This window comes from Rousettus aegyptiacus, unplaced genomic scaffold, assembly GCF_014176215.1.
Source record: "Rousettus aegyptiacus isolate mRouAeg1 unplaced genomic scaffold, mRouAeg1.p scaffold_m13_p_4, whole genome shotgun sequence".
Classification (NCBI taxonomy): domain Eukaryota; kingdom Metazoa; phylum Chordata; class Mammalia; order Chiroptera; family Pteropodidae; genus Rousettus; species Rousettus aegyptiacus.
In genome coordinates this window covers 132,503,453-132,515,805 of record NW_023416307.1, presented here as the reverse complement: position 1 = coordinate 132,515,805, position 12,353 = coordinate 132,503,453, and the positions used below count along the sequence as shown (strand labels likewise).

The 12,353-nt window shown below is 39.2% G+C and overlaps 2 protein-coding genes across 3 annotated transcripts in view; both read left to right on the top strand.

Moving 5' to 3' along the window:
* Positions 1-6,509, top strand: part of HACL1 (2-hydroxyacyl-CoA lyase 1) — a 31,180-nt gene extending 24,671 nt beyond the window's left edge. For both annotated transcript variants that reach the window (XM_016140238.2, XM_016140236.2), the window contains 2 exons: positions 799-985; positions 4,649-6,509. In XM_016140238.2, the coding sequence (XP_015995724.2) occupies positions 799-985; positions 4,649-4,681 (220 nt within the window). In that variant the 3' untranslated portion in view covers positions 4,682-6,509. The remainder of the gene's footprint in view (positions 1-798; positions 986-4,648) is intronic.
* The window catches only part of COLQ (collagen like tail subunit of asymmetric acetylcholinesterase), a 74,211-nt gene continuing 62,709 nt past the window's right edge, over positions 852-12,353 (top strand). The window contains exon 1 of the mRNA XM_036218661.1: positions 852-985. Coding sequence (XP_036074554.1) covers positions 978-985 — 8 coding nt within the window. The 5' untranslated portion in view covers positions 852-977. The remainder of the gene's footprint in view (positions 986-12,353) is intronic.

Sequence of the window (12,353 nt, the reverse complement as noted above, 5' to 3'; positions counted from 1 at the left end):
ATTCAGATGAATGAGTTTGCTAAGCCTTGTTAATGAAAGAGCTTATTGGAAAATGTTCCCAGTCCTGCTATTCCTACTACACTCTGTAGGAATACAGATGTTTATATCGAGAGGTCTTCCTTCCTTTTACTGCTTATCTAAATCTTGATCATCTGACGGCACAGCCAGACTGAGATGGTATTGTAGCTGGCTGTGTGGTGTGAGAGAGATGTGAATTTGTGAGTCAGCCTGGGGGTGGAGCAGGGTGTGGGTATGCCTCAGTGACTTCATTTTTTGTTTTGTTGTTGTTTGCTGTTTTTCATTAACCATTCCTTTTATAATTTATTTTAATAATATATATTATATATATTTATTGTTTATATCCATTAGGATGTAATGCATAGCACAAGGAATTTTGTCAGTAATAGTGTAATAACTTTGCACAATGACAGATGGTTAACAGATATATCATGGTGATCACATCATAAGGTACATAAATGTCAAATCATTCTGTCATACACATGAAACTAATATATGCCTACTATACTCTAATAAAAATATTAAAACACAATTATGAAACTAGTCATGTTTCAACAGCAACAGGTGACTTGTGGCTATTACATTAGATAGCACAGATATAAAACTTAGCCGTCATCATAGAAATTTATATTGGACTTGGCTGTATATAGACAGTTCAGTGTACTGGCATCTCAGTTTAAGTATTGGATATAAAAGTATGCCTTTCGGTTTAGCTTAAATTTTTTCGTATTATGTCAGAGGATGACTTTTTTCCTATTTACTTGTGACCTCCTTTTTCAGAGCCCCTCCAATGTGTCTTCTGCCAAATGCACATTATGAGCAGATTATGACTGCATTGGGAGGCAAAGGGTATTTTGTGCAAACACCAGAAAAACTTCAAGAGTCCCTGAAGCAAAGCTTGGCAGACACAACTAAACCCTCTCTTATCAACATCATGATTGAGACACAAGCTACGCGGAATGCCCAGGTAAATGGGATTGCTAAGCAAGAAGCATGAATACACCTCTCCTCTCACCCCCGAAAGTATCTACTAAATAGAACTCAGTATTGTTCAGAGAGTTCTTTCTAAACCATTTCTGAGTTTGGCACTTTCATTTGTTAGTTCAATAAATATTTGTTGAGATATGTGTTAGGTATGCTGTGTCAGGTGCCAAGAATAGCATGTGAGCAAAACCAGGGTCGGCTTCACCCCCCCCCCCCACACAGAGCTAACAGTATAGTAGGGGAGGACAGCCCAGTGACCTCACAACTGGATGCATTATGACAGAGTGAGGCAGTCGTGCTGAAGGAAAGGAATTTGGTTCTGAATGTATATACAGCAAAGGACTCTCTTTTATATTGGGGCCACAGGGGTGGTGTCTCAGAGGAAATAATGCTTAAACTAAGACCCAAAGGTTAAGTAGGGACAAACTCAACAAAGCAGTAGGGGAAGAGATGTGCAAAGGCTCTGTGGCAGGAAGGAGTATCACAAGTCTGAGGAACTGAAAGAAGGCCGAAGATGCCAGAAGACAGTGAAGGAAGCACAGTGAGAGAGAAACTATAACAGGACGATTTGTGCAAGTACATTCAAAATTAGTTATTACTTTGGCCTCTAAAGTAAAACTATAGTGTGGATTATAACGACAAAATAAACGATCTTCTTTCTTCGTAGGTTAAGTTGCTTTTCATTCTAAATTTTGTCCTCTGATCCTGGTTCTGCTGCTCGCTCTCTCTTATATACGTGTCCTCCATACTTTTAAGTTGTGTATCAGCCATTGTTTTCAGAGCAGGTAATTTTTTCAGTTAGTTTTGTCATGGTTCTTTATACACATATCTGCTGTGAGATTTTTTTTTTTTTTTTAACGAGACATTAAGCAAATTCTGACACTTTGCAAAAGGAACAGATTGGAAATATAAAACAGCCAGAAAACAATTAGCAAAGCAACAAAAAGTACATAGCTATCAATAATTACTTTAAATGTTAAGTGCACTAAATTCTCCCATCAAAAGACATAGAGTTACTGAATGGATCAAAAAACAAGACCCATCATTAACGCTTCCTACAAGAGACTCACTTAACATGTAAAGACACACACATGCAGAAAGTGAAGAGATGGAAAAAGATATTCCATGCAAATGTGAACCAAAAGAAAACTGGAGTATTTATACTTACATCAGACAAAATAGATGTTAAAACAAAGATTGTAATAAAGACAAAGAAGGGCATTACATAATGATAATGAGATCAATCCAACAATAGGATAGAATATTTGTAAATATTTATGTACCGAACATAGGAACACCTAAATGTATAAAGCAACTATTGACAAACCTAAAGAAGAAATAGACAGCATTACAGTAATTGCAGGGAACTTTAACACACCATTTACGTCAATGATAGATCATCCGAAAATCAATAAAGAAACAGCCTTAAGTGACACATTAGACCAAATGGACTTAACAGATGTATGCAGAACATTTTGTCCAAAAGCAACAAAATACACATTCTTCGCAGTGCACATGGAACATTCTCCAGGATAGATCATATTTTAAGTCACAAAACAAGTCTTCATAAATTTAAGAAGCTTGAAATCGTACTAAGCATCTTTTCCAACCACAATAGTATGAAACTACAAATTAATTACAAGAAGAAAATTCACAAATATGTAGAGAGTAAACATGCTACCAAACAACCAACTGGTCAGGGAAGAAGTCAAAAGAGAAATAAAAAAAATACCTTGAGACAAATGAAAATGGATCACAACATACCAAAGCTCATAGAATGCCGAAAAAGTAGTTAAGAGGGAAGTTTATAGCAATAAATACCTACCTGAGAAAACAAGAAAAATTGTAAATAACCTTACTTTACACTTCAGGGAACTAGCAAAAGAACAGTTAGTACAGTAATCCACCCTTATCCAGTTTTGCTTTCCATAGTTTGTTACCCTCGGTTAACTGCAGTCTGAAAATATTAAATGGAAAATTTCAGAAACGAACAATTCAAAAGTTATAAATTATATACCGAGTAGCATGATGAAATCTTGTTCTGTTCCACTATATCCTGCATGGGACATGAATCTTCTCTTTGTCTAGAGTATACACACTGTATAAGCTACCTGTTCAATAGTCACTTAATAGCTGACTCGGTTATCAGAGTGGCTGTCTGCAGTATCATAGTCCTTCAAGTAGCTCTTCTTTTACTTAATAATGCCCCAAAACCATTCCCATAATTTTTATTATAATGTATTGTTATCATTGTTCTATTTATTTGTAGTTAGTGTTAATCTCTTACCATATCTAATCCATAAATTAAACTTTATAATAGGTATGTATGAATAGGAAAAACATAGTATATACAGGGTTCGGTAAGATCCAGTTTCAGGCATCCCCTGGGGGTCTTGGAATGTATTCCTGCCGGAAGCCAGCCGGCTAAAGTCGCTAAAGTCGGTCAGTACCTGAAAGAGGGGGATGAAGCCTAAGAAAAAAGAAGAAGATAGGAAAGCGCAGCCCCAGTCTTTATTTATCACGGCCTTTATATAAGTTTTTGGATACAATAGCAAAGCACAGGGAACAATAGTAAGGTACAGAGTACAATGGCAAAGCACAATGTACATTACCATAGGAATACTGACATTTACATAAGTTCCCATTCTTTTCTGGGCTGTAAAACATTCAACTATCTTAAGAAGATTTCTTTAGGAGGCAAACCTCCCCTCCAGGGTCAGTAATGTTTAACTCCACACCCTGCTTCCTAGAACCATTGTTTAAGCAGTCTCAGCAGCTGCTCCATGGCTATCAGCTACATGACTTCTTCAGTGCCTCAAAATGGCTCCCGACATATTCCTCTTGGAAAGGGTAGACTACTATATTCCAAACACACATACACAAAATAGATAGTCTTGAGAACTGTGTTAGTCGTAGGAAAGCCCCAATGAATTGTCCCCTCTCTGCTAGTGAATTCACCGTTCTAATGATCTGCATCTAATGATTTATTCTCTAAGTTCTCTATGAATTTTGGGAGTGTTGCTGCAGAAATACAAGGTATTATCTCTTCCTTTATAATTCCATGAGGATTATTTTTATATTTCTTACATCTACCTCTTTGCCATTACTTATCCCCATTCCAGAAGAATTCTACACATAGTTTCCAAGCCGTTAATTTTCATCGATTGTCTTGTCCATCCACTATTTGTTATTGATCCACACTGAATGCTGGTTGCTTCCTATTGTAATAACCGGGAAGACCTAATCTCTGCAGTCACCATATGAGTAGGATGGCGTTAGTTCTGGGACAGACGTCTGTGCACTGCCCTTCCCACCCAGGTTCTTAGACCTGGGAGCTCAGCCCTCCTTTGGAACATCTTCACCACCTGTCTTCTTTTGAACATATTTCTTTTTCTTTCAGAATCTATTCATGAGAGAGGACCCAGATAGTCATTTTAGTTGTTTCATAGGACAAGACAGAAAGGTTCACTATGGATTTTTACCTCCTTTTTGGGAAAAGCACTAGACCAAAGACAAACCTTATTTACCACCATTGTGGTAAACATGGTTAAAATTGTATTTGTAGATTTTAGAGTAAGCGAAACAGTGAGGATATAGTTTAAGACAATTATTTCTTTTGACTGAATGCTGTCTTTTCTTTTTCTAGGATTTTCACTGGCTGACCCGTTCTAAGGTGTAAATAAAGGTGCCAATCAGTGGCCTTGAGGAGTTTTCTCTTTCCCATAAGATGGAATTTTGTTTTCCACAACAAAATAACTATGTTAGAATTATTGTACAAAGAAAAATTTAAAAAAAAATTTCTAAATGACATTATATAGTAAAGTAATTAATTAAAAACGAAAAAAGTTACTGGTATTCAGTCACAGAAATAACTATTCACAGATGAAAGAGAAAGGGTTTTGTTAAATAATAGCATTTTAACTGCCTAACCACCAAGTTAACATCAATATCCTTTTGATACATGAGCATTCTTAAAGTGACGTATCTTTTAAAAACATCCGAAGAAAAAAGCTCCAAGAATTTGGTAATGTAGAGGCATGTTCAGTAAGTCGGAGTCCACAGGCTATTTCTACTTCATAGTTTATTTGTTAACCATTTCGTACCTTAGTCTCCCCAGTACTTAGTGGGGGATGTTCTATACTTTTTGAGTTGGGGTTTTGTTTTGTTTTATTTTTCCGGTGAGAACTTATTGAGCCAAAGAAAAAGTCACACCCAATCTAATAATTTTAGGGCATATTTGAATTAGCAATCTTAGTTTGTGTGTACCACATTGAGACCAACAGAGTCAACAGCCTTAATATATAAAGAACTTTTATAAATAAAAATATTAGCATACTGAAGAAAAATGAGCAAAGGGCATGAATGTATAATTAACAGGAAAATACAAATGACCAATAAAATTATGATCACGAGCAATGAATATATTAGATTGAAAAACCTTATTTTTTGCCTATCGTAACGGCAGCGCACTTTTTGAATCATGATTCTCAGCGTGTATGAGGGCGAAATGGAATGGGCACTGCTGTGCTGTGGTGGAAATCGAAACCGGTGCTGTATTTCCGTAGAATACTAGCAGTGCTCGTTTTGGAATCTTAAAAATGTTCCTACCCTCTAACTTTGACCTAGTCAGCCTATCTAGAGAATGTATTCTAAAGAAATAATAAAATACTCGGTCACATATTTATATAGAAGACCATTCGGCGTTAATTTTAGGAACAACCCCAATGTTTCCTGGTAAGACATTGGTTATGTACATTACGATCTGTCCACCTCATAAAATAAAAATTGGGTCAAAAAAATTTATTAACGAAAAGTAATCACCATATAATACTACGTGAAAAAAGGAAGCTACACAATGGATGGGTCCAAGTCAGGATATACACCTATACTCGGGCACACACATACACAGAGGAAAAAGATGGGAACAAAAGGAACCACAATTTTAAAGTAACTTGATGATGAAATTACAGATAATTTTTATTTCTTTTTCATTTTTTTCCTTTTACAAAATTTTTAAATAATTTTGTAATTTTTATTACTAGAAACAGACGTTGCAGGCACACCCCATTTTATCACACTTTGCTCTATTGTACTTCGCAGATATTGCATTTTAAGACCTTCCACCAGCAAAGATTAAGATATGCTGAAGGTTCAGATGATGGTTAGCGGTTTTTAGCAATAAAGTATTTTAAATTAAGGTATATACATTATTATTTTAGGCATAATGCTATTTCACACTTAATAGACTACAGGAGAGCGTAAACAGAACTTCTGTATGCACTGAGAAACCAAAAAATTTGTGCTGCTCACTTTATTGTGGTATTTGCTTTATTGCAGCACTCTGGAACCAAACCTGCAATATCTCTGAGATATGCCTCTATTGAAAAAGAATATTAGAAATGGAAAAGTACTGATTATTTTCAGGGTCATTCTTGATGTTCATTTTCTGCAGTTTTATATGAATTGGAACATAAGACTTTGTATTAAAGTTTGCTTTGCGCCATACACATCAGACTTGTCTCCATTGGCTAGTTAGAGGCATGCGTGACCTCCACAGAGTAGTGGATTCCAGCTGTGAGATGCGCACCCAGGAGGTACTTTCAGGGAGCTGTGGTTTTACCTGACAGGCCCCTGAAATGGGACCCAATCAGCAGGTACTCTTAAGTTAAGTATCTCTAAGATACACACCAGAGAGCCTGAGCTGCATGAGAGCACACAATATCAAAAGAGACATTGATAGTGGGTAGCTCGTGGAACCACACCGATGTCCTGCTCTGCTCATGGACGTTTGCCTCTGGCAGCCGAGTGCAATCCAAGATTTGGCTCTAAGGTAGTGTGGAGGGCTTGATGAGTATTTGAGAATTGAACTATATAAATCTAAATATTAGATATAATTTGGGGAAAATGCTCTTTCTAGCTATATTCTTTCAAGAGAGAGAGAGAAAAAAAATGTCAGGTTAAAAATAGACTGTCCAGCAGAGGTCAGTCTGAGAATATAAAGACCAGATTAGTCTAATATCACTTTAATGACAGTCTATTGATTGCTTATTTTATAAAAGTGACCTCGAAATTAGTCTCCTAAGAGGACTTTTTCTTTAGAAGGATAAGATATTGACTAAGTCCCTCTAAACTGATTCTATTGATCGATAGTCAAAATTTACTTCGATAAAACATTTTGTACCCCTTAGTGTAATAAACAATCTTGCTGGTCCTAGTATGTCGAATACTCAAGTGCCTCATAAAAACTGAACTTTGAAATATTGTGACTGTTTTCTTGATTTAGGAAAACTAAGAATCCAGGGAGGGAAATGATTTCTCAGGGTGAGTGTCTCTACTAATATTCTTTATGAAATCTTTCATACTTTATGGGATTGTTTGGGGATTCAAAAAGCTATCCAGAAGCTCCTACCCCAATGACTGGCATGTGAAGGTACTCAAGAAATGCCACTGTGTGCGAGAAAGATGTGACCTTAGAGAAGGGCACACTGGCTAGAGTTCCGTCCTGTTTAGCAGTGTGGTTTCCCTCTTAGAGTAAGTGGGTCTTATTTCCCCAAGTAGATTAGTCATTTCTTGGAAAATAGGGGCTGTGTTTTTACTTCCTTACAGAGCCACCTGCTCTGCCAGGGTTCACTAAGTAATAGTTAAGTGAGAATTCATAATGGTTGGAAATAACTCAGTGTGTATTTTCTATGATTATTTCAACATGCACCTTTAAAGTAGCTTAGCTTGCATGGAATGAGTATATTTTCCTTAGGGAAAAAAGTCTCAGATCTGTTACGAAGAAAAAATAGGACTTTCAAACACTGAAAGAAAATGAAAATAATATTAAATCCAAAAATGTTTCTGTTTCTTTACTGTTTTCAGGTAGTGGGGAAACAGGGCATTTTAATAAAAAAGTGGCACATGACTAAAATGCAAACTTAGAGTGATTAAGATGGAATTTCATATGAATGTACAAGAAATTTAGAAACCAGTTAAATTTTAGGTAGGAATTATGTCTGAGAAAACCAGATAAAACTGAATCTGAAGTTGGAATCATCTGGTGTTTTCTGGTTGCGTTTGCTGATGTTAATCTGAAGGATGGAATAGTATGAATAAAGGAAGAGATTCTGTGAATTCCTCTTGTAGATAAGGGACAGATAAAGGTACACCATGGATTCAGATCTGACAGGCAAGACTGCCTGTAATTCTTGTTTTTCATTGGATTGTTTTAGACCTTCCCTTCTCTCCAAGGCCTTTTCTTCCAGAAGAGGGGCTAGCTGGTCAGAGAACCCATGGGAAATCCAAGTTGTATGGTTACCCTTTCAATTAGGGAGCAGAGAAAGACACATGTAGAAACCCCTGGCTCTCCAGTTTCAGAGTTTGAAGGGAACATATTAAATTTCGACTCAGGCCTGGAAATATCTACAGAGATAGCCCCATCCATGATTTCTTTCCTTCTCTCCAGCGGTCACCAGGGCCAGCTCTATAGAGTGGTTAATCTGCAGCCACATGGTTCATTTTGAGGTTCCTTCCCTGGTCCCAGCATGTTCCTGGGATTTGCCTCTTCACTCCGCCAGTCAAGGTGGGCTCAGGAAGTCAGACCTAGTTTCACCTTAGCATGAGCTTACTCGTGCCGTTTCCACTGCACTCCCACCCATTTTTGCCACGTGGAGTCAGCGCTCTCTCTCAACGTCCAGCTCAAAAGTCACCTCTTCCTAGAAGCTGTCCTCCCTCTCGGTGCTCCTACAGCACCATATGTGGCTCTGTCACTACTCACGGTGTTTAGAGTTCCTAACAAGAACCGAAGGGTCGCTGCAGTTGTAACCTTGATTTAGAAAGAGCTGTCCGTGAGCTCACCAGCGCCCAGATGAGTACCCCCCAGGCATTTCTAGCTGGTAGCATTCCTAATAGGCTGAGACCTGCACAAAACAGTAATACATTGCACTACAAGTCACTAGGTGATAGGAATTCTTCAGCTCCATTCAAATCTTTTGGGACCACCACCACAGATGCAGTCAGTCATTGACGGAAACGTCAGTAACAGAGTGGCACGCTCGCTCTCTCTGACTCTATCATAATTCTGGTCTGTATTTCTCCCTTGGCAAATAGCTCCTGCTATAGATATGCTAATCATTAGAGGAATTCTTCAGGCTTGAGGTTTGGCAAAGGCTTGCAGGAGCCTGAAGGCTGGACACAGATTGGCAGGGGTCAGAGGACTTGGGAACAAAGACTTAGAGATTTTGTACTCTTCCTTGGGTCCCTGTTGGTGCCTAGGTGACACACAACTCTTGCCTGCCCATTCTCGCTTCTCTTGGTATAAAAAGAAGCCTGAATTCTGGGCTCTTTTAAGATAGATTTGAGGAATCTTTAAGGCCCCATCTTAAGCTGATGCTTTCTCAATTAATAAACCTTTCCTTACTCCAAAATCTGATATTTTGAATATTGGCCTTTTGAAGCATTGGGCACACAAACCTTGAACTGGTAACATATTAGGTACATGACTGTATCACGAAAGTTGCAGCAGACAACTACAAACAAGGATGTAGGGCGAATAGATGAGCCAGCAAGTATCAGAAGCCCTCCCCTGATGCCCATGTAATATGTAAGCCCAACAGTTCTTAAGGCAATGTGGGAAATGGGGGTCGGGGGGTACGAGGCGCTGACATGATCGAATTTAGTTTTTGCCCTAGCTAAGGGAGATCAAAATTAAAATTAAGTCAAATTTTGGCACCTCTCTGGGAATTTGGTTTATACTCTGTAGTCTTCACTATCAAAATCTCAGACCAAGTTCCTTTAGGTGAGTCAGCAGAAGGTGACATTCATTCCTCCCTCTTTCCTCCCACAGTGATGTATGTGTGGTTAGGGCCACCAGTGGGTAGGGACATTGAGGTTCTCTGAGAAGCTGTTGCCAAGATGGGATTAAACACTTGGGGATTTTATTAAGGGAGCTGCCTGTGTGAGAAACCAGGGAAGGAGCAGAAAAAGGCTGCGAGAGCCATCAATCGGGCTTTCATGCAGACCTGACCCAGGAAAGGAGGAGGGGAAAGAAGGTCTGGTGGAAGCATCCTGGTTGCCTCCCAGTCTAAAGAAGATTTGGCAAAGCTTCTGTCAGAGCCCCATGTCTCCCAGCAATGGGTCCCCCTTCATATCCCTACTGGACACAGACATTGAGGGGAGCAGCACAATGCATGGGAGATGTGGGCTCAGCACCAATGCAGGTGACATGTTTCAGAAAGCAGCTGCTAAGCTCCTGGTCAGTTCTGTTCTTCATGGCTGCCACAGACACTTCTGGATGTCTCTTTGTTGTTGCCTTTTGACTGCTAGAACTGAAAAAAATAGGGAGGCAAAGTTGGCTTAGTAAAACTTAAAATCCAAGGCTCTGTCCCAAATCCATCTGCAGCTTGCTTTCAGCTTTGAGCCTAGACTGCCCCTCTTGGACAGAGTATGACAAGCTTGAGTTTCCATCCTGGCTCCGCCATGGTGGTTATACAACCTTTCTAAGTCTCACTTTCCTCCTCTCTATAATAGGGTAATAGAATGCTTCATTCAGAGTTATTTGGAGCATATGCTATTTATAGAAATGCTTATGGTGAAACCTGGCACAAAAGAGGTTCTTGGTAACCATGAGCCCCTCTCCCTTCACTCCCTCTTCACGCCTCTGGTCCCCAAAACTCATAGTGTAAAGGGTCAAGAAAAGGCACTTTTTTGTAAAATACCTAGAAAGGGTCCCACCATGGAACCCTCTAATAAAAGAAGTCCCCATGTCCACGTAGTTACTATTGCCCACTGTGGAACTGGTCACAGCCAGCGTTTAGTTTGGCCACCTTTCTTCTATACCTCAGCATAGGCCTGGGCTGTCAGTATAAACTCAGGAAAAGGCACATCCATTTGAGCCAAACTGAATTATCCAGGCCCATCGGTGGCTGGGAAGTCACGTGCTGTTTTCCCAAACCAAATAGAAATTATTTTTAGATTATTTACTGTTGGGTATTATCCATGCCACAGCTCCCTCCTATTAGGGCACATCAGAGAAAACTGGCTGCAGCCAATTAGTGGATATTTCACAAATCATTTGTCAGTACTGGGCCTCCCCGTTGTCATTTGTAAAAAAAAGTGGTTGAAATTGACTAGTGGTTCTCAACCCTGGCAGCATGAAGAAATCACCAAAGGAACTTTAAAAAATCCTGACTCCGAGGCCACGGCTCAGCCCAATTACATCAGAATCTCTGGGGTGGAACCAGGTATCCGTATTTTTCAAAGCTCTCCCAGAGATCCCAGTGTGCAACCTAGTTTGAGAACTAGTGAAAGATGATTTTACAGCTTCCTGTCATCTCTAGTTCCAGGGACAATGACCTTGAAGAGGGTATAGTCGACTCTAATTCACAAAATGGGAATTTTGAGAATGACTATTTCAGCAATTTTGTAATTTTATATTCTTTTTAAATTTCCTGCCCTCAATCTTGTTTCTTTTTGGTATCTTGGTCACTCAATGTTTAGACACATTTTTAATGCTTTTTTCTACATAAATATTTGTTTACTTCATATATCAGTCACAGTCCCTTAATTTTACTTATGTTTATGGCAGATGTACATTTCATAGAATTCTTTTAACTTTTCGTTATTACTCTGTAATAGAAATTAGCTCCAGAGCTCCATTTCTACTTGTTATCTTGAGTATACAGCTTAATGAATTCTTACATATGATGTGTCCACATCAAGATATGAAACATTTCCAGCAATCTAGAGGCCTCCCTCATTCACTTTCCAGTCAACCCTCCACCCCTCAGAGATAACTACTCTCTGACTTCTATCACCAGAGATTAATACTGTCTTTTTTGACTAGGTGTTTTGTCCAATTTAGAATCACTCCTCTCCCCTGTTTCCTTCTTCTAAGGATCTAATTTGGAGTGTGTGTGTGTGTAGGGGGGGCGGGGAGGTGGTATTTATCTTGCCATCAAGAGAGATGTCTGCTTCAATCATGGCTCATTCAATAATCTACTTATGTGTAACGAACCATCCCAAAATTTAGCGTCTAAAGACAAGGCATTATTATCTCACACAATTTTGTGGATCGATGTGGCTCATGATTCCTCTTACCTCGTGTATAGCCTCTCACACAACTGCAGTCAGATGGCAGCTAGAGCCAGGTCCAGTAGAGCAGCGGTCCCCAACCTTTTTGGTACCAGGGACTGGTGCTCCTATGAGAATCCAATGCCTGATGATCTGAGGTGGAGCTGAGGTGGTGATGCTAGCGTTGGGGAGCGGCTGCAAATACAGATGAAGCTTCACTCGCTCGCCTGCTGCTCACCTCTCTTGCGCAGCCTGGATCCTAACAGGCTACAGACCAACATATTGGTCATTCTTTTTCT